This window comes from Chiroxiphia lanceolata, chromosome 15, assembly GCF_009829145.1.
Source record: "Chiroxiphia lanceolata isolate bChiLan1 chromosome 15, bChiLan1.pri, whole genome shotgun sequence".
In the NCBI taxonomy this organism is placed as follows: domain Eukaryota; kingdom Metazoa; phylum Chordata; class Aves; order Passeriformes; family Pipridae; genus Chiroxiphia; species Chiroxiphia lanceolata.
Window position 1 is genome coordinate 10,604,281 of NC_045651.1, and position 19,317 is coordinate 10,623,597.

A 19,317-nucleotide genomic window follows, 5' to 3' on the forward strand; every position below is an offset into this window, starting at 1 on the left:
TGCTGTTACAGATGGAGCAGGGCTTCTTCCTCACAGCGCTTTGGGGCTCCCCCAGCTCTCCCTCACCCACCTTGGGAGGGGAGACCCCAGCCTCTTCCCCAGCTCAGACACATCCTTGCCCACATCTCCTGTTCCCCTCCCCAGTTCCTCCCAGTGCAGCAGGGCACCAGTTCCCATCCCTCCTTGCACAAGGCACTTGCCCCTCTCAGCCCGAGGGAAGCTGCATCAACCACCTCCACTGCAGAGCAGCCCCACACTGGGGACATGGGAAGCCCCAGCAGAGGTGCTGGCGCAGCTGCCCCATCCCAGCAGTACCAGCGCTCATCAGGGTTTCCTCCTCTGCCTTCCCAGTGGCACCAGCAGCTCCATGGCCTTGCTGACAAGGTGGCCACTGTGAGCAGCAGGTGGAACCCCCACAGCAAGGCAGTGGGGTGGTGACAGGGCTCAAGCCCCTCCTCACAAGACATTAAGTTACTGAGTTGCAGGAACAGGGGCAGCAGAGCAGGAGGGACAGGGAATGTTTCACAGGGCGCTTGGTTTCTGCCCCCGTGGCAGAAGGAATCACAGGGCAAATGCTCCTGGAGTCAGAGCACGGGGCACATGCAAGACCCCCACCCTGGCACAGATGGCCCCCCTGCTCTCCAGAGACCCCCACCAGAAGGGCCTGAAGCGCTGCAAGAAGGAAAAGCTCCCCTGTTGCAATCAGTCCTTCAGCCCAGAGCAGCGCCAAGTGGCCAGTCCTTGTGGACACCCTGAGATCATCCCACTGCAGCAGCAAGAGATGTTCCCCCTTCACAGTCCCACTGGCATCCCATCCCTCAGATCTTCGAGGACTCCACCCGCTCAATCCAGGGCGAGTCGGTCCCAACATCCCTGGGCTCCGACCGCAGCTGTCGCAGCTCCCGCTCCAGCGCCTGGCTCCGGTGGTACATCTCCATGTAGCTGGCCTGGAGCTCCCGCTGGTACCGCAGCACCTTCTCCTTCTCCTCCTGCCAGGTCTTCCTCTCCAGCTCAAAGTTCACAGCCTGCAGCTGGCCCTGACGCCGCTCCCGCAGCAGCTCTGCCCACAGCCACTCCACTTGCCGCTCCAGAGGCTCCGCTGTGTCGCTGTGGAGGCCGCGGCACTTGGAGTCATCAGTTTCGCAGCCAGGGAAGTCTTGGCACGATGGCATGGGGTCATCACCCAGAGGCATCGAGGTGCTGGGCTCTGGGGGACTCTGGAAGGAGTCTGCCAGCTGTGCCAGTTGGGAGTCCTTGGCCTGGACCTCTGCCTTGGCCTCCCGCAGCTGCGTCTTCAGGCTGAAGATCTCACCCAGCTTCTGAGCCATCTCCTCCTGGGTGTCCCGGAGCTGCTGTTTCAGCAGGGAGATCTCTGCTGCCTTCTGGCACACCTGTAGGGCACAGGAAAGCGGTGAGGAAGGGCTGGGGGAATCAGGACCTCAGGGGTGGCAGCACCCCAGATTGTCCTCTTGGGAGACCATGAACATCACACCTGGCTAATCCCCCCCATCCTGCGACCACGAGTGACACTGGAGCAGGGAACCATTGCACTCATCCTGGCTCCACAGCCAGGAGGGTGGCAACAGGGAAGGAAAGAAGGGGACTCACCTCCCACTTGGTCTCCTCCAGCTTGGGGCTGCCACGCTCTCCCTGGGGCTGCCGGAGCTTGGGCTCCTCGCACTGGCACTGCTGCAGGCTCAGCTCCTCCTGCAGCCGCTTCTTCTCTTGCTGGGCCTTGTAGAGCTGCAGCTGCAGCGCCCGCTGCCCGCGCTGCGCCTGCTGCATCACCTGCTGCAGCCGGGCCATGTACATCTGCTTCAGGTCCTCCAACTCGTCCAGCCACAGCCGCTGCTTGTCCTCAAACACCTGCCAGCACAGGTGGACAGTGGTCAGAATCCACAGCCCCAGGGAGGGATCCCAGAAGGTCCCGTGATGTTGGGTCCTCTGTGCTTGGGCATTCCCAGCCTATCACCCACCACAGCAGCTGCTTTTACCCAGACATCACTGTCCCACAGCCCTGCCCAGGGTACCCAGCACTGCCCCAGCCCCACCCCAGCCCCACGGCTCACCTGTGTGAAGGGGTCTTCAGTCTCACTGAGACTCCTCTTGAGCTGCCGCAGCTCCCCTCCTGTCTCCTGCAGCCGATCCTCCAGCTGCTTCACCGCGTCCTCCAGCGAGTAGGAGAACTCATAGGGTGGTGGGGGCTCGCCGGGGCTCTGCAGCCGGCTCAGCGTGGCCATGCTTTTGCAGGACAGGGGCACCTTCTCAGGGGCCAATGGGTCCCTGGGGCTCCGGGAGACCCTGTCCAAGGAGCCCCCAATGTGGTTGATGTGGCCCATGGAGGCGCTGAACTGGCTCTGGGCAGGTTTGAGGCGGGAGCCGTACGATGGGAAGCTCTGGATGGAGTTGTGGCTGGAGTCGGAGGCCTCATCCAGGCTGATGGCGTGGAGCAGGTGGGTGCGGAGCGGGCCATGCTGTGGGGCTGCTGTGCTGCTCTGTGACAGCAGCGTGTGCAGGCTCCCATTGCTCTTGGACAACTTCTGCCCCTTGGACGAGGACAGGCCCTGCATGGAGACCAGCCCCTTCCCAGCCACCGCCTTGAAGGCCGAGGGCCTGATACGGCACTGAAAAACAAGAGCAGAGTCGGCATAAGCCCAACAGCCCCCACAGTCAGGGGGTTCAAATCCCCACATCCCATTCAGGGGGGCATGGACTGTTCTGCTCCACCCCATCCTCTCATAGAGCAGGACTTATTCCAGAATCCTGCACGGTGCCCACAGCCTCACCTTGTCAAAGCGGCCCCGCTCTGGCAGGGAGCTCTTGGAGAAGTCAGCCCCACGGTGATGCTCCCGGGAGCAGCGCTCAGGGGATCGGTTCTCACGGTCACTCTCGTAGTCCCTCTTGTAGCAGGTGCCTGATGTCTGGTGCTTCCGCTCCGACCGCATCTCCTTCTTGGCCCCGTGCAGGTACCCGAAGAGCTCCCGTTGGCTCGGCCCCTTCCGCAACAAGCCGTCGGGCTGCCGAAGCCCCCGTGAGCCCCCCAGAGGGGCCCGCAGCTCCAGAGGGGACAGATCCTGCTTCTCCACTAGGCTGCCCACGCTGCCCATGCTGCCAACGACGCTGACAGGCTCCGAGGAGAGGTAGGTGCTGAGGACACGGGTGTCGGGCTCACAGGTCACAGGACCCTGTGCTGCTGCCATGGAGAATTAGAGAAAAGTCCAGTACCAGCACTGCTGGGGAAGAGACAGAGTCAGTGACACCGGGCAATCAGGACCGTGAAACCCCCGGCACCTCCCTTCCTAGCCAGCCCCAAGGACCCACCTGGGCTCCTGGCACTGGGACAGACCCGCCATCTCCCATGCAGCTCCCCGGGGGAGCCGAGCAAAGGGGTGCCAGGGCACAGCACACACTGAGGTAGGGGCTCCCTGCTGCTGCCCCCCCCAATGGTGCAGCACCTCCCTCCCACACCCAGCCCCACCTCCCGCCCGCGGCCGGGGCTGCCACCAGAACAGGCACCTGCCGCCCAGCCAGGCGGGCGAGTTCGGGAGCCGGCAGCACCTGCCCGGGCCTGGCGCCAGCCCCAGCCCCGCAGCACCCACCCGCCCTGCCAGGACCTCTGGGTCCGGACACCCTCTGGAGAACTCCCCAGAACTCCCCTGGGGAAGCCCATCAGCTTGCCCTCCCCAGGGTGTGCAGGTGACAGGCACCCCTCCAGCACCACGGGGACGCTTCCTGCACAGCATGGGCTCCTGCACCTCACAGGGCAAGCTGCACACGGGCCCGCTCCATCCACAGGCATTTTCACCCCAGGACCAGGCAGGGATGAGGCAGCCACAGCCCAGCTGCTGTGTGCGTGCTGGGGACCCCGTGGCCGGACATGGCGTGAGGGCGGTGGGAAGGGGCAGGATGCTGACGGGACAATGCAGCTTCCTGCGCAGGTGGCCGGGGGAGGAAGGATGAGAGGATGCCTTCGGCCTTGGCTCTGGCTCCCCAGCACTAGGGAGAGGGACAATGTCCTCACACCAGTGCAGGGGACACGGCAAGCGGGGCAGGGGCGAGGCAGAGCCCCCAGCACGGCTTCCAGCCTTGCCGAGGGCTCCAGGGCCGGGTTACACCCAGGAAGCTGCCCTGGTTCTCAGCACCACGCGCCGCGTAAACAAACACCCGGCTTTTAATTGCTGCCACGCACAAACCTGTCTGACAGCTCCCGGTCTGCGCTGTCACCTCCCTCTGCGAGCCCAGCACCTGCTCCGGGCTTCGGCACCCCACGAAGGGCACCAGATCCTCTGGAAGGATCTGGCATGCCTGCGGTGCCACGGGGCGTGCACAGGGATGGGGGACATGGATGTTCCCATGGTGGTGCGGCAGGGGAGTGGATGCTCATGCAGCCCCCGGCATTGGGGAGCAGCTTGGCCGAGCCCCGCAGCGGCTCCTCCCGGCACAGGCGGCCGAGGAAGTAGGTCAGGTTGTGGGAGCTTTGGGAAACGCCGGGGGAGCCCGAAGGTGTCCTGCCTGAGGCAGGGAGGGGATCACCCTCCAGGCGGCAAAACACCGGTCCGGCCAGCCTGGCTCCTTCGGGATCTGTTCCCAACCCTGGCCGTGCCCGGGCAAGATACGGCCACAGATCCTCTCTCCTTCCCACTCCACGCGGGAGGGCACGGCGGGGCTGCGCGGAGGCGCAGGGGGTGCTGCGGGAAGGCGAGCGCGGGTTCCCGCACAGCCCCCCCTGCGCCTTCCGCAGCCCCGCCGGAATTTCCGGCACGGGCAAGGCGGAGGGGGAGGTCGGTCCCCGGGGCCGAGCCCGGGATAAAGCCCCGCACGCCGGAGCGCACCGGGGAAAGGGGATGGGGTGCCCCGGGAGCCCCCCGGCCCCGCACTCACCATGCCGGCGGCGCTGCGGTCCCGCACGGCTCCGCTCCGCGCTCCTTCCCTCGCCGCGTTTGAACGCGCCCCTCGGCCGCGGCCGCGCGGGGCGGCGGGCGGGGCCGGCACCGGCAAATCGCGGCGCGGGGGCGGTGGGACGGGAGGGGCGGGAAGGAGGAGGAGGAGGAGGAGGAAAGAGGAGGAGGAAGGAGGAAGGAGGGGGGCGGCCCGGTCGTGCCCACCAGCGGGGCGGGGCAGGGCGGGTTGGCTGCGTGCGGCGCCGAGAGCTCCTTGCGCAACCCTCCCCCCCCACGAAAGAGCGGGGAGACCCCCGCAAACCCCCCCGAGCTACAGCTCCGGGCTCATCAGCGGCGCCCAGTCGGCCCCCGGTGGCCCTCACCGTAGCGCGGGGCTGCTGTCCCCGAGTATCGCCCGGCGAGAGTGGAGAGATATATTTTGCTTCGTACCTGTGGAGTGGAGAGGGACCTCAGCACCGTGGGACAATCCCTGCACCCTCCTCTTGCAGGACAACCCCGTGCCTCCCCCTCACAGCACCCACGGGTGGGCAAGAGCCCCACAAAGCCCCAGGGGACATGGTGTGTACCCCCACCTGCCCCAGCGCCTGGCCTGGCGCCAGCGAGACGCGACACGCTCCATCCCTGTGAATCAGCGCTGCCACGGCCTGGCCCGGAGCCGGTTTTGTCACTTGCCGCTCACTGCAGCGTGGCAGCCGCAGGGAGCGGGGATCCCGCCACGGGCTGGACCTGGTCACCGGCGTCCCGGCCTCCTCGTGGAGCAGGACACCTGCAGCAGCCCTGCTCCGTCCCCACGGCGCGGTGCCCGTCTGTCCCCGGGGAGGGATCGCACCCGCACCGTCCCCAGCCTGGGGGACGCACGCACCCGGCACTCTCGCACTCCGGGGCCCCGCTCGCTGCCAGCTCCCCCCCTACTCTCCCCGCACACCCGAGTCCTCAAGCTGTGCTGCCAGTGCTCTCCCACACACACACACCCCGTCCCTGGTCCCTTCTCGCCGGGCTCACATGCTGGCAGTGTCCTCGGTGCGCTGCCAAGGCACGCTCCGCTCCCTCCGGCCCCCTATTCCCCACCGCACGCCGGAGCGGCAGCACATGTGTCCTCTGAATAGGGGGGCCCTTCCCAACATTGCCATTTCCCACTCTGCTGGCACCAGGAATTTGTCTGCAATGCCCTAGCTCTCTGTCTGGAGTTCACCCATGAACGGGGCCCCGCCGGCAGCCCACAGGGACAGGCATCATCCCACGGGGCTTGGACCGGGCAGGTTCCAGTGATGCCGGGCTGACTGCAACGGGTGCTGGTCACAGCCGCACCCCTCCTTCCCGTCTGCCCCGTTTCCTGCTCCACCGTGCCCCGAGCTCGTCTCCCTGGGATAGCAGTTCCCACACTGCCCGGGACACTCCATGCCCCCTTCTCTGGGCAGAAATGCTCCTGCCTCCCATCAGTATTTCCCCAGTTTCCACTCTCTGCCCACTTTACCCCCCAATCCTCCCCACCATGATACTAAAGCAATTTCACGTTTTTTACCAGCAAACAGCTCCAGAACCATCCGGTTTAGAACAACCCAGCAATAAAAGCCTTTGATTGCTGTGCCTGCAGCAGCCCCCACACAGCCTCACTGACAGCAATTGGGACCCCAGAAGGGGGTCTGCAGAGGGGCAGGGCTGGGACTCCAGGGACCCTCTCTGCCCCTGAGCATTTTGATGCTCTCCTCAGGGTTGCTGAGAGCCTGAGAACGCTGGGAGGCCTCTTGCTCAGCTCTGCAGGATTCCTGGGACAGCAGGCAGAGTGTTATCCATCTGCAGGAAGGCAACGGGGAAAAAATTCATCCCTTCCCACTGGGCTATTGCTGATATCGAAGTGCGTGGGGGGAGCGGAGCTGAGCGACCTCCGAGTCACATTCAGGGCTATAAAAGGAAGTCGGGTCTCCGGCATAGCGCCTCTTCCACAAAAGCAACTGGAGGGTGAGGGGGCTGCGAGCAGAGCTAAGAAATAGCTGCCAGGCAGCAGGAGAGGAGCCTGTAGCGCTGAGCAAAGTGTGAGGTGCACATATGCTCTGTTTCTGCACAGCTACATCTCCATGAAACCTGCCTGAAATTGTGTCATCTATTTTGAACGGTGTAGAGAAATACTTTGATCTGCCTCTGCCAGCCCTGGCTGTGGTTCAGGCACCAGGAAGTGGCTGGAATACAGGTGGCCAATCCCAAAACCCGCAGTATGGAGAGACAGGAGTGGGGCTGCTAGGCTGACATCTCCCTCTGGCTGCCCACAGCGAGGGACATGAGTGGTCCTGGGAACACCTCTAGAGGAGTGCACTGGGTGTCCAAGCCAACCAGCAATCTTCATGCCAGGTATCAGTGCTGCTTTGGGGCCACTGGGCTGGAGAGGCCAATGGGAACTCCTGGGCAGCACATCTCCACACCTCAAGGCTGGGCCTGCCCCTTCCATGATGCAAAGCAGCACAGCCTCATCCTCACCACCCTGCACAGCCACCACGACCCCTGCCTTGGAGACAGCCCCCCTCACACTCCATCTGAGGGCACCAGACTCCTCTCCCAGCTCCAGAGCAGCACAGAGAGCAGATGGCACCAGATCTCTCCAGACACCCCATTCCTACATGGTACACGACCCCCTCACTTGGCTCTGATGCTTCTGCCTCTCTCATCCCAGCACTCCTCCCCAGAGCTGCTCATCTTCCCAAGATGGCAACAGCTTCTGTCTGGGAATGCAAAGAGACCACTCTGGGAAGTGCCAGGCAGGGGATGAGGACAGAAGGGGCCAGGAAATGTGGAGGGCCTGATGCCAGTGCTGGTGACGGGGCTGAACAGAGGGGTACTGGCTGTTCAATGGGGTTTACCCAGCTTGAGGAGGCAACAGTACCCAAAACATGTGCCAAAACCCCAGAGTCAGCTTGGTGCAGGCCTACACATGGCACCATCTGTGAGCCAGCCTGAGCACCCTCTACTCAGGAGTGGCACAGCTCCGTCCACACAGCAGCCCAAGGCCATGGCCAGGACAGGCTGGTGATGGAGGAGGGGTGTCCAGTGTTGGCAGGGGTCTCCCTTGAGAGTCATCAGGCATTTGCCACCCTCAGCAGATGAGGGTGAGTGGCAGCATCCCAGAGGTCACAGTGCCGGTTCACTCCCAGTAGAAGCAGGCATGGACCAGGTGCTGTTCCACAGCCACTATTCCCACCTGGGTCTCAACAGCTGGGTCCTGAGGGCCCCTCCTGCCCAGCTCTACACCTCCCAGTTCCCAGAAGAAGCTGCTGGTGTGGCTGTTTTCTACTAAAACTTAAGAACTGGCAGCCCCCAGCATCCCTTCTCACCCACTGGGACCTTCCCAACTTCCCCACCCAGGTCCTTCCTCCTTTCTCCTGCCATGACATGGGAGAAACTGTCCTGGCAGTGAGACAGTGCCAGGTGTCTGGAGTGAGCAGGTGGGAGCTGCAGCCTGGTTCCCCCCCAGACTTGCCTTTCCCTCATCAACCCAAACCCCCCTGTTCCCACCTTCAACAGAACACCCCAGCCCCTGCCTTGCCCACAGCAGCTCTTGTTACTCTCAGCTCAAGCAAGTTAGGGGTGACTGTCCCAGTTCCCACACTTCACCCACACCATTCCTCCAGTTCCACCAGCACTGCGGTGAGCCTGGCAGCCAGTCCTCCCCAGGACAGGGAATGCAGGGCTAGAGCAGATCCCAGTTCCCCTCAGCACTTCTGGGGAGACATCAAGTTCTCCAAGCCCCTCCAGACAGGCTGAGGCAGCATATTCCACAGAGGGCAGACAAGGAGAGGAGCAGCTCAAGCCAGAACTCTCCTCCTTACTCCAAAGAGAGGTCCTGGCCTACAGCTGCTGACATCCAGCAGGGCTGTGGATCCTGGGGCTCAGGGCACAGCTTAACCACAACCACTTCCTGCAGTGGAGTGACCACAGCCCAGCCCTGGGGGTACCTGGCAGCTGGAACAGGCACCATCTCAGAGCCCATTTCAGACCGGCTCGGCCTCTGAACCAAAGCAGCGCCCAGCCTGTCACACAGAGCACCCCCAGGGCCAAGCCAGTGAAGCCAGGAAGGTAAAGAGAGCAGGAAAACGGAGTGGAACAGCACAACCCAGGGCATTCACAACTCACAACTGCCCTGACAGGTCTTTATTGTCCTCTGAGCTGAGTGGCAGCTCAGGCATGTCCAGCACAGGAAAACCACCTCCTGTGCCTGCCCTGGGAGGCAGCACCAGCAGCAACACCGAGTCCCACTCTTAGCCTCTTCTGTTGGTCCCAGCAAAACCCAGTTCTCAGCCTCGTCTGTTCCTCTGTGTCTCACCAGCACTGCCATGCTCATCCGCTGCCAAAATCTTGCCTGCTCCAAGCAACTCTACGGCAGCCTCGGAGTCTTGGCACCAGCACAGCACACACGACTGACACACGGGGACGGGCTCAGCCAAACGTGCACCAGGGGGTCTCATTTGTGTCACAGTCCAGCAAGATATTAAGGACGGTGCAAGGGGCTCCTGCCACGCTCAGATCGGTCCGTGATTCGATTCGGTACCTCACGTTGTTCAAACCTCCCTCCCGATCCACCTTAAACTGCTCCTGGGGAAGACAAAGACTGTTCAGCTCACATTGGAAGTGGGAAACACCCAGTGCCTGGGGAGGGAGCAGAAAGCTGGAGGGGGAGGACATGAGCAGTGAGGGCTCAGAGCATGTGGTGATCACAATCCAAGCCTCCCGTGGTTCCCCTTGACCACAGCTCTCACCTGCTTCTGTGCAGCAATGCGCTTCTGGTCTCTCTTCCTCCAGGCTGGGTCGTGCAGGTGCTGGAAAGTCTCGTATCCAGTTGTGATTCCAGAAGGACGACGAACCTGGGAGAAGAGCAAAGTTTCTGCAGAGCCACTGGAAAACTCCTGCACCTGCTGCTGGAGGAGGGAGTGCAGGGCTGCCTTCCTCAGGCCCCAACCTGGGTAGCCACAGCAGGGACCAGGCGAAGAGACAAGAAAAAGGGCAATTCCAACCCAGGAGGACATGGAGACCCCTTACCTGGAGACCAGCTCTTTTGATACGTCGATAAAACTCGTCGTCCTCCCGTCCCCAGCCCCAGAAGCGGTTGGACATGCCATTGCACTGGAACAAGAACAGCACTGGCCAAGGTCCAGCACAGCTCCACGGCCTCAGAGGAGCAGACACCAGCAGCACAAGCCCTGAACACCAGCGCAGCCTCCCCTCTCCTGCCCCCACCAGCAGGTCAGACCACAGGCTCTGTCCCAAACCATTTTGACTCCTTTCCCTGCTTCCCAAGCATGTAGCACAAAACTCTTCACCATGATAATGTTGTAGCTCCTGCCCCAAAGCATCCAGAACAACCCACCCATGCACTCACCAACTCGTAGTGCTGCTTGGTGAGCAGCAGGATGCCACCCACGTAGGTCGTGTAGTGGTAGAGCGGGTGCAGCTCTGGGGATGCCACATGGAAGGGCCCTGTCTCTGGGAAGCTGTAGTCCAGGTGCTCATTGAGGGGCAGGAGATCGACATCGTGCATCGCGATGTAGTCGGTGTCGTTGCCGCTCTCCAGGAAGCCCACGTTGATCAGGGATGCCCTGTTAAACCTGCCACGGGATCAGGGGGTCTCAGTGCCACACACAGCAGCCACTGCCCCTTCACATCCCTCTGTCACGCTCCTCAATGCTCAACATCAACCAGTCCCCAAACAGGGACACAAACACAACACTCCTTGTCCTGAAACTGCACCCCTGCTTCTCCATGCAGAGTGAGCTGGGGATAAGCAATAGTGTTTCCAAACACCCCATGGTCTTTCTTTGAATTTCAGAGTCCCCAGATGTTTGCTGCTGCAGACCTGTGACATGGGGGGAGAAAGCTGAAATACCCGGGGGGTAGAGGGTTCTTTGATTCTTGTTAAGGAAAAGGGAAGCAAAACACCTTCGTCTCTCTCTGAGCTCTAGAATGAGCAACTTTGAGCAGAGCATCACACTCTGCCCACGATGTCCCACTGCCCTGGCACTCTGCTTCTCCATAAGACCTTCCCAGAGCTCATGGCAGGGACAGAGCTTCGGGAAGGGCCCCTCGTCCCTAGGCACAGGGAGAGACGCTACCTGAAATGATCCACTTGGTTGAGGATGAAGATGTGGTGACGGATCTTTTTCTTGCTGAGGAAGCGGTGCATGTAGGGCACGAAGGCCAGGAGCTCCTCGAAGCGCTCTCGGAAGGGCACCAGCAGCGCCAGCCGGTGCGGGCCCCACGACGGCTCGTCCCGGGCGGGCTGGAGCGGGGCGGGGGGCGGGCAGGGCTGGCGGGGAGTCCCCCGGTCCTGCCCGCCGGGCACCGGCCCCTCGCCGGAGCAGCTGAGCTGGAGCCAGAGCAGCGAAGCGAAGCCCAGGAGCAGCGCCAGGAGGAACAGCGGGAAGGCGGAGAGACGGCCGGGGAAGAGCCGCGGGAGCGGCGGGGACCTGGGGCACGGCGCGGGGTCAGCGGGCGGCGGGACCCCCATCCCCGGTTCCCCCCATCCCCCGCCCCGCCGGACCCCCTGGTGCCACCCCCGTCCCCCCGTCCCCGCCGGGCTCACCCGCCGCCGCGCAGCCGGAGCGCGTCCCTGCGGCGGGCCGGGCCCATGGTGCCCGCCCGGCCCCGCCGCCCCGGGGACACGCTGGCGGCACCCGCCGCTCCCCCCCGACCTCCCGGAAACACGGACACGCTTCCCTTCCGCCGGCGGGGCGGGACGGGGGCGGGACCGACCGCCGAGGACATCCCCCCATCTCCTCCTGCACCGCCCGCCACCACCGGGGCTCCTCTCCTCCGGGAACATCCCCTCTTCCATGGCGTGCCCCTCGAAGATTCCAGAGAACACAGACTCCCCCCACCCAGTTCCTTCGGGACCCTCCCAAAATTGTCCCCCACCCAGCTAGGGCCCCCTCCTGCCGGGAAAAGCACCCTCCTCACTCCCAGCTCTTTCAGCCCCCCCCCGGCATTTCCCATCCCATCCTCTCTCCATGTAGAGCCCCCTTCTCCCCCCTCAGACAGAGACAGAGCCGCAGGTGGTGTCAGTCCTTTAATGCCCCACTCACAGCCCCCTCCCCACAGACCCTCACCTCATGTTCACACCTGCCCCAGGCAGCACGGCAGGTCCCAGCTGGGAGGGGGAACACTGGAAAAAACTGGGGAGCAACCTCCAGGCTCCCACACCACAGCTCTGGGGGTCCAGAGGGCATCACCCCCCCTAGGTCCAATCTGCTGGAGGCCAAGGGCTGGGCAGGGGTTACAGCCAAACTTACAGACAGGTAAGAAAATACTTCTGGTATTTCTCAGAAACAGCGTTTAGAAACCACAGTTTTTACAGCTCCCCATAGAAAAGATGGGTTTGAGCACAGGTGTTCCTTTAGTAGAAACGCTTGTTCCGCTCCTGGCGCTTCTGGAAGACCACGGCTCCCACCACGGCACAGATGATGATGCCCAGCAGTGCACAGAGCAGGAGCAGGAACACCTTCCAGCCCGTCAGGGGCCCGCTCCGGAAATTTCCCGTCGGGTCATCCACGTTGTCTGTAAGAGCAAGAACAGCTACAGAGACCGTCCCAAGCTTGGCTCCCACGGAGTCTCGCAGGGTGTCACAGCCCCAACATTCCAATCCCCCATGGAAGGTCTTTGAAGCCCATGGACTCACCTTTGGGGGACTTAAGGAGGCTGACCCTTGGCTCAATCTTGGTCCAGTCAACCGTCTCATCTTCTATAGGGTGCTCCACCATGAGCTGGAACAGCTTCATTGAGATAATGTCGTGATTGTCTGTGGAACAGCCAGAAAATGCTGTCAGAAACTCTGAGAGATGTCCAGGCACTCAGAGCACCCCTTGGACCCTGCTCTACCAGGTCCAGTCTCCTTCCCTCTCAAGCCACCCTCATTCCCAGGTATCAAACTGCAAGCCCAAGATGTTCCTTGGCTCTCAAGTGCCTCCTCCCCCGGCTGCAGGTTCCTGCTAAAGATGGTTGCAAGAGCTCAGTGAACAATTCAGGGAAAGGAAGCCATGGAAGCTATCCAGTGCATCCACAGTGTCACAGAATCACAGAATCACAGAATCACAGAATCACAGAATCACAGAATCACAGAATCACAGAATCACAGAATCACAGAATCACAGAATCACAGAATCACAGAATCACAGAATCACAGAATAGTTGGGGTTGGAAAGGACCACTGGAGACCATCTAGTCCAACCCTTCTGCCAAGGGAGGATCACCTAGTTCAGGCTCCAACCACCAAATGAGCAAAGCCCCCTCTCACCAGACAGATCTCCAGTGCCAGCAGAAGCACCAAAGAAGTATCCAGTTGGCAGCTGCACTCCTGCAATGTCGATGCAGTTCTTCCATTCATTCTTGTCTTCCACATCAGTCATCACCTGCAAGACCAGGGCAGGGTCACACCAGGAATGCTCACCGCTATCCTGCAGCTCTTTCAGAGTTGGAGGTGCTGGAGGGGCAGGCAGTTAAGCCTTGAAAACCACCTCCAGGCCACATACTGCTCCAGCAACCCCCACCCCACTGAACGTGCACGACCCTCCACAGGTGCTCACCGTGAGCCGGCCCCGGGAGTACCGGATCGCCAGGAAGGTGTCGTGGTTCTGGTTGCGCAGGTCAGCGGAACACCCGGCCAGCTCCGTCCAGCGCCCGTCCTTGCTGTGGTCGTACGTCAGGGACCCGTTGTTGACCATGGCCGAGATGTAGGGGAACACCCGCTGCAGAGAGACACACAGCAGCTGCTGGGGGGCTGCACTGCCAGGGCTACCACACCCTCAGGGAGAGCAGGGTGGGAGCACAGCGAGTATGCAGCACAGGACCATGGAGTCAAGGCTGCTTCTCCACATAAAGCTGCTTCTAAGCTGAGCCAGAGCTTGTTCTGCCTAAAGCCAAGTCACCGCTTCTGATCTTCACATCACAACCCCCATTCTGTGATTCTGTGAATAAGCCCACCCTGCACCACGTGGCCAAGGCAGAGACAGCCCCAAGCTTGCAGAGTGGCTGGATAAGAATCACAGAATCATTTTGGTTGGAAAAGACCTCTGAGAACATCAGGTCCAACCTGTGACCCATCACCCCCATGTCAACCAGAGCAGAGCCATGTCCAGTCCTCCCTTGAATACAAGAAGTGTAAGAGCAGAGCACAAGATCCAGAACAGGCAGAAACCCCACATAAGCAGCAAAACCACACACAGGGCTTTGTTGTCAGTAGATTTGATACACCAAGAGAGGCCAACTGGAGATAGAAATTTACCTCCCATGAGCATCAAGGCAACAGGGAGATGGGTCACTTCCAGGTGCTTTATGACTGAAGCATCACATTTTTTGGTGATAAAGACCTCAAAGCACAGTTTTGTTTTCTGACTGTGCCATCATGAGATCAACAAACACAGAGCAGGACAGAAGAAAAGGACCCCCAGTCCCCATGGGACTGATCTGTACTGTGACCACAGGGAATTCTGGAGCAAAGAGCCAGCCTAGGAGTTTCTTTCAGAGACACCACACCCAGGTTGCAAAGAGAAAATAAGACCAGAAACATCATGGAATGAGCAACCAAAGCACAGAGCTCAGGAAATGACACTCAGGATGAATATTAACAGGTGGTGCTTGGTTTACACCAGCCCTGTGCCCACTCTCATGTGTGGAAGGAAATGCCTGGGAAACAGCTGTGTAGCCAACAGCAGCACAAGAAGGAGCAAGGACCTTCTTATCTCCATAAATGCACATACAAACTCTTCCCTTTACCAGCTCCTACAACAGGAAGAGCAGACCATGCTCAAATAAGGGAAGACTTTTCCTTGGACTGGGTGTGAAGCTCTTGGAGGAGGAAGGAAATGGCCTCCCGGGTACTGCACAGGCTCCCTGGACCACTCACCTCCGTGGCTTCATCGTTGGGATACGTGTCAAGGAAAATAGCCAGTCCATGAAACTTGTCCTTGCTGCCAAAGACAGGACCTGGAACAGGACAGAACATTGGAGACAGAAGGCTCTGTGTCAGGATTTATGCTCAGACTTCCGAGCTGTACGAGCTGTTCACTGCCAGGCAGGTGGCTGAGGGCACCTGCTCCCACACTGGACACACCAGACAGAGGGAGCTCGGGGGCCCTCCCTGCCCAGCTGCCTTCCGGGACAGGGTAAGTGTGCTGCTGACCCGCACTGACCTGGCACCAGCCGATCCTGCGTGTACCACAGCGCCAGCCCGTCCCCGTGCAGGTTCTTCTTGCCGGCTCCGTGGATCTTGAAGTGGACGTGGAGCTCCCAGTCCTTGAGGAAGCAGGGCTGTGGGAGAGACCCCAGCGGCGTCAGGGCGAGACCCAGGAGAGGCAGCGGGGCCGCCACGGACCCCCGCCCGTCTCCCCCCGGGCTCTCACCACGCGGTTCCAGATGGAGCCCTCTCGACTGCGCTCGTCGGGCGTCAGGCGGACGTACTGGCTGGTGACCATGGTACTGCCCTGGAAGTCCCACAGCGGCATCGCGGCAGAGCCCGCGCCTGCAAAGGGGCGAACAGAGCGCGGATCAGCCCCGGTCGCTCTCGGGGCGCACGGCGCGTCCGCCCGGCCCCGCGCTCACCCTGGTATGGCTTCATGAGCGAGTGCTCCCGCTTCAGGTGCTCGCTGTTGCCGTCCGTGAGCTCGGCGGGCGCCGGGCGCGGCCCGACCAACGCCAACAGCAGCACAACCACGGCCACCAGCCCGCCCGCACCCGCCGCCATTCTCCGCTTCCGCCTTCCGGCGCCCCGCCCCGGCCCCGCCCCGCAACCGCGGCGACCAATCAGAAATCCACACACCGCCGCGGTCCCGCCTCTGGAGGTGAGCGACACCGCTACCCGCATATGGTAGGGAAGAGAGGCGGGGCCAGAGGGGGTGAGAAGCTCCCGCTGCGCTTCGGGAGGAGTCTGAGTACCTTCCCTGCGCGTGCGCGGCGGTTCTGGGGGCATGCCGGGAGATGTAGTTCGCCCGCCCTCCCCATGGCCGCTCACGTGCGTGCCTCGTGCCGCCCGCGGGACACGTGACCCGCCCCGACGGGACCCGGGAACGGGAACGTCCCAGCAGTGACCCCGCGGGACTCGCTGGACAGCGGGGTGCGCTGTCCCGGCGCCATGGCAAGGGACTGGCCGAGGCAGCGTGGAGGTCACAGCAGCTTTATTGAGGGCCGCAGGGCTGCCCCCCCGCCCCATCGCAGAGGTTTTCACCCCATTCCTCTGCGCCGTGGTGGTCAGGAGGCGGAATCTCCCATCCCTCTCGATGGGTAGCGAGGTGGTGGCAGCCATGGTTTGGGTGTCCCAAGGGCTCTGGCAGAGCAACCTCTCAGCGGCACACAGGGAGTGGCTGCAGCCAGGGCTGGCACCAGGCAAGGAGAGCCCTCCGTTGGTGACTGCCCAGCCATGTCCTCGCTGTCTTTGTGCTTGCCTCAGGTCCTGGGCAGGTTCTTGTGCTAGAGGTGTGCGAGCCCTTGACACAGTGGGACATTTGCTTCCTCCAACAGCACAGGGGCTGCAGGAGGGTCAAGGGGTACAAGGAGGCCACGGAAGCCCAGGAGGCAGGGAGAGGGGAAGCCAACTGGTTAGTGGAAGACTAGATGGGAAAATCATCTGAGCATGGCAGTCTGAGGCTCAGGGCCCAGCAGAGCCTTGGGAGGAGCAGAGGGACCAAGGGGGTTGGCCATGGTGTAGGGACCTGCAGCTCAGTCCCGTCTGGCACTTCGCAGCTCTCACTTCTTTCTGTTCATGATCTGGCTGGAAATCCAGTTCATCCCATCCTGGAGGGAAAAGAGATTGTGAGCCCCAAGAGCATGGCAGGCCCCTGGGTCCTCTTCCACCTCTGCAGAGCCTGCAGGCCCCCATCTCTACCTGCACTCCTTCCCCAGACAGGGCTGAGCAGGCCTGGATCTGCCACTCCCGGTCCCGATAGGTGTGGAGGTTCAGCCCTTCTGCGATTTCATCTGCAGGGGCTGCAGTCACCAGGTCCTGCTTGTTGGCAAACACCAGCAGCGGGACCCCCGTGAGGGACTCCTCCTCCGTGAGCTCTGCCAGCTCCTGCCAAGAGAGAACCTTCTCCCAGGGCTGCTGCCCTCACCAGAGCTGCCCAGGGTGGGCTGGATACCTCAGCTCCCAAACCACCTTATCCCCTCTCTCTTATTGTAGCTGTGAGGTCTTGACATTCCAAAGGAGAGACATGCCCCCCTGAAGCTCCATAGACCCAGGGTTCTCTGAGGGCTGAAGTATTCCCAGCACTGAGAGCCCAGGTAAAGGGCAGCTGCAGGAGGCTGCTGCCAGTCCCGTGCTGTCTGGCACATCCACAACGCCGTCTGGTGCTGGAACAGCCAAGGCTGGCACTCAAGAGTCTCACCTTCCCCTCTCAGAGCTTTATTCCCAGGGTTTGTAACTGAATTTGCTACTCCCTAACCTGGTGCTGGGGAGTTGGGACCAGGGCTGGCACCTGAGGGGTCACTCTCACCTGGGGCAAAGTCACCCTTGTGCCAGGTACCCCTCGGGCAGCACACCAGGCTTGGGGGGGAGCTGCTGGGCACAGATCTGCCGTAGAGGGGCTGCCTCTGCCTGCTGGGACTGATCTTGAGCCCTTCCCACAGAGCTCTGGGCACAGCATGGCCCCCACTGCAGCACTGCCCTATGGTTGAAAGCAGCCTCTCTGCCAGCTCCAGCCCTCAAAGAGCTGGTGCCAGACAGATCTCCAAGCGCCAGGACCCCACAGCCAACCCCACCAGATCCTTCATACCTGCCCTGTCTCCTCAAAACGCTTCTGGTCAGCACTGTCAATGACATAAATCTGCCATGGGGACAAAAGGGACAGTCAGAGGCTCCTTCTTGCCCGGCTGCACAGCCCTTCTGTGGGGCCCACACACCACTGCCGGTGCTGTCACACAGAGGGCACATCTCTCCATGCACAGGGCTGTGGGGGACTGCCCCACTCACCAGCAGGTCTGTGCTGCCCAGATACTTCTTCCAGTATGGGCGGATGGAGCGCTGCCCCCCGATATCCCAGACATTCAGCTTCAAACCATGCGAGTGGACACTCTTTATGTTGAAACCCTGAGCAGGGACACAAAGCCTGGCATCACCCAAGGGACAGTTGGGACCTGCACTCCCTCCCCCCCCCCCACTGACCGTGGCCCACAGCAGCACCTACCTGAGTGGGGGTGATGGTGCTGACCTCCTCGGACGCCAGGCGCTTCAGCAGTGTCGTCTTCCCTGCGTTGTCCAGCCCCAGCAGGACGATGCGAAGCTCCTGCTCTGGTGAACCCTTCAGCTTCTGGATGACAGAGAGCAGCCCCTGGGGGCACAGGGAGATGCTGGGGGAGTCCTGTGGGGTGCCGGGTGGCTGCAGAGCACCCTTGTTTTGGAGGGGGAGAACTGGGTGCCCTGTTGGCTATGAGTACCCTGTGTCTGTGGCCTGAGCTCTGCTCCCAAGGTGTCCAGGCTTGGGGTGGCCCCATGGCAAATCCACAGAGCCTCAATTCCTCCCCCTCCAGGTATGCTGTCCCTGCCCCAGCACCTCTGGCAGCTCCTGAGTGTGCTGGGGGAATGTGCTCAGGGGAGAGCCCTGCTCTGCCAGCCCGCCCAGCACTGCAACAGAGTTGGTGCTGCTCACCCACCCTGGAGCAGGTGGGATGTCACCGGACCCCACTAACCTTCTGCACATCACCCATGGTCCAGGAGTCTCTGTGGCCTGCAGCACGCCTGGGGAGCTGCCGGGGGCCTGTCCCCAGGGCCCGCCGGCAGCTGCGTGACTGGCACACTCCCCATCCCCGGGGGAGGAAGAGGATTATGGGCTCCAGAATTAGCTGCTGTTCCTCCATTTACCCACAGCATTAAATAATGCCCTCAGCAAATCCCCCAGCCAGCTGTCGCCCCGCCGTCATCTACCCCCAGGATAAACCAGGTCCCCCCGGGCTGGGGCACTGGGGCACAGGGCGTCCCTCTCCCCACGGGGCCAGGCTCCCACCCCAGGAGGATGCTGTGCCCAGGCACCATGGGTATGGCTGTGCCCTGGGGCACAGGGCTGACACAGCCTCCCACCAGCACCCACAAGCTGCCCCCTCAGAGGGTGGCAGGAGGAAATGCTGAGGCTGGAGCTGCCTGAGGCCACATCACCCACTGCTGCCCGAGGGAAACCACCAGGCCCTGGAGCAGGTCAAGGGCTGGGCTGTTGGCAGCTCGAGGTCAGGGATGGCACAGGACAGGGGTCCAGAGGGACCTTCCCCTGCAGCCCACCCCAGCCCAGGTGGAGTGAAGGGCTTGTGCATTCTCCATTTGCATTAAATACATTAATTAAGCAATGTCTTTGATTCCTGCATGCTGCAGTTTGGTCCTCAGATCAGGTTTCCTAGCAGAGAGGTTGTCCTTGTGGTGAGGACCGTGAGTCACGCACTCTTGGAGAGACATTTTTATTTA

The 19,317-nt window shown here is 61.8% G+C and overlaps 4 protein-coding genes across 5 annotated transcripts; all 4 read right to left on the reverse strand.

The window, feature by feature from the left end:
- Window positions 1-123: 123 nt before the first annotated feature.
- Window positions 124-4,970, reverse strand: N4BP3 (NEDD4 binding protein 3). 2 transcript variants are annotated; one of them, XM_032703021.1, is made up of 5 exons: window positions 4,882-4,970; window positions 2,787-3,230; window positions 2,070-2,624; window positions 1,609-1,866; window positions 124-1,391 (listed from the first exon to the last, which is right to left on the reverse strand). In XM_032703021.1, the coding sequence occupies exons 2-5, from the start codon at window positions 3,198-3,200 to the stop codon at window positions 819-821; spliced, it is 1,800 nt and encodes a 599-aa protein (XP_032558912.1). In that variant the 5' UTR covers window positions 3,201-3,230; window positions 4,882-4,970; the 3' UTR covers window positions 124-818. The 2 variants fall into 2 exon arrangements, with proteins under 2 accessions (XP_032558912.1, XP_032558913.1); XM_032703022.1 differs by having other exon boundaries at window positions 2,787-3,233; window positions 4,882-4,900.
- Window positions 4,971-8,993: 4,023 nt separating this feature from the next.
- On the reverse strand, window positions 8,994-11,564 carry B4GALT7 (beta-1,4-galactosyltransferase 7). The gene is made up of 6 exons (XM_032703031.1): window positions 11,467-11,564; window positions 10,997-11,350; window positions 10,267-10,492; window positions 9,927-10,010; window positions 9,647-9,751; window positions 8,994-9,482 (listed from the first exon to the last, which is right to left on the reverse strand). Exons 1-6 carry the CDS (start codon window positions 11,511-11,513, stop codon window positions 9,327-9,329), a joined length of 972 nt encoding a protein of 323 aa, XP_032558922.1. The 5' UTR covers window positions 11,514-11,564; the 3' UTR covers window positions 8,994-9,326.
- Window positions 11,565-11,936: 372 nt separating this feature from the next.
- LMAN2 (lectin, mannose binding 2) lies at window positions 11,937-15,639 on the reverse strand. Its single transcript, XM_032703292.1, has 8 exons — window positions 15,477-15,639; window positions 15,278-15,396; window positions 15,068-15,185; window positions 14,782-14,861; window positions 13,463-13,624; window positions 13,174-13,288; window positions 12,559-12,678; window positions 11,937-12,437 (listed from the first exon to the last, which is right to left on the reverse strand). Exons 1-8 carry the CDS (start codon window positions 15,616-15,618, stop codon window positions 12,277-12,279), a joined length of 1,017 nt encoding a protein of 338 aa, XP_032559183.1. The 5' UTR covers window positions 15,619-15,639; the 3' UTR covers window positions 11,937-12,276.
- Window positions 15,640-16,104: 465 nt separating this feature from the next.
- LOC116794360 (ADP-ribosylation factor-like protein 3) lies at window positions 16,105-18,701 on the reverse strand. Its single transcript, XM_032702973.1, has 6 exons — window positions 18,555-18,701; window positions 18,053-18,196; window positions 17,839-17,955; window positions 17,642-17,692; window positions 16,756-16,941; window positions 16,105-16,664 (listed from the first exon to the last, which is right to left on the reverse strand). The coding sequence occupies exons 1-6, from the start codon at window positions 18,570-18,572 to the stop codon at window positions 16,617-16,619; spliced, it is 564 nt and encodes a 187-aa protein (XP_032558864.1). The 5' UTR covers window positions 18,573-18,701; the 3' UTR covers window positions 16,105-16,616.
- Between the last annotated feature and the right edge of the window lie 616 nt (window positions 18,702-19,317).

Excerpts from the sequence above, each read along its gene's own strand:
- B4GALT7 (XM_032703031.1), bottom strand. The coding sequence starts at position 11,513 with ATGGGCCCGGCCCGCCGCAGGGACGCGCTCCGGCTGCGCGGCGGCGG. Across the intron at positions 10,493-10,996 it reads AACCAAGTGGATCATTTCAG|GTTTAACAGGGCATCCCTGA; the intron begins GTAGCGTCTCTC and ends ATCCCGTGGCAG. Across the intron at positions 10,011-10,266 it reads CCAAGCAGCACTACGAGTTG|TGCAATGGCATGTCCAACCG; the intron begins GTGAGTGCATGG and ends TTCTTGTTCCAG.
- N4BP3 (XM_032703021.1), bottom strand. The coding sequence starts at position 3,200 with ATGGCAGCAGCACAGGGTCCTGTGACCTGTGAGCCCGACACCCGTGTC. Across the intron at positions 1,867-2,069 it reads CTGAAGACCCCTTCACACAG|GTGTTTGAGGACAAGCAGCG; the intron begins GTGAGCCGTGGG and ends CTGTGCTGGCAG. Across the intron at positions 1,392-1,608 it reads TGGAGGAGACCAAGTGGGAG|GTGTGCCAGAAGGCAGCAGA; the intron begins GTGAGTCCCCTT and ends TGTGCCCTACAG.
- LMAN2 (XM_032703292.1), bottom strand. The coding sequence starts at position 15,618 with ATGGCGGCGGGTGCGGGCGGGCTGGTGGCCGTGGTTGTGCTGCTGTTG. Across the intron at positions 14,862-15,067 it reads GCAGGATCGGCTGGTGCCAG|GTCCTGTCTTTGGCAGCAAG; the intron begins GTCAGTGCGGGT and ends GTCCTGTTCCAG. Across the intron at positions 12,679-13,173 it reads TGGCACTGGAGATCTGTCTG|ACAATCACGACATTATCTCA; the intron begins GTGAGAGGGGGC and ends GCTGTTCCACAG.
- LOC116794360 (XM_032702973.1), bottom strand. Across the intron at positions 17,693-17,838 it reads TGGGCAGCACAGACCTGCTG|ATTTATGTCATTGACAGTGC; the intron begins GTGAGTGGGGCA and ends TCCCCATGGCAG. Across the intron at positions 16,942-17,641 it reads GTTTTGAGGAGACAGGGCAG|GAGCTGGCAGAGCTCACGGA; the intron begins GTATGAAGGATC and ends CTCTCTTGGCAG.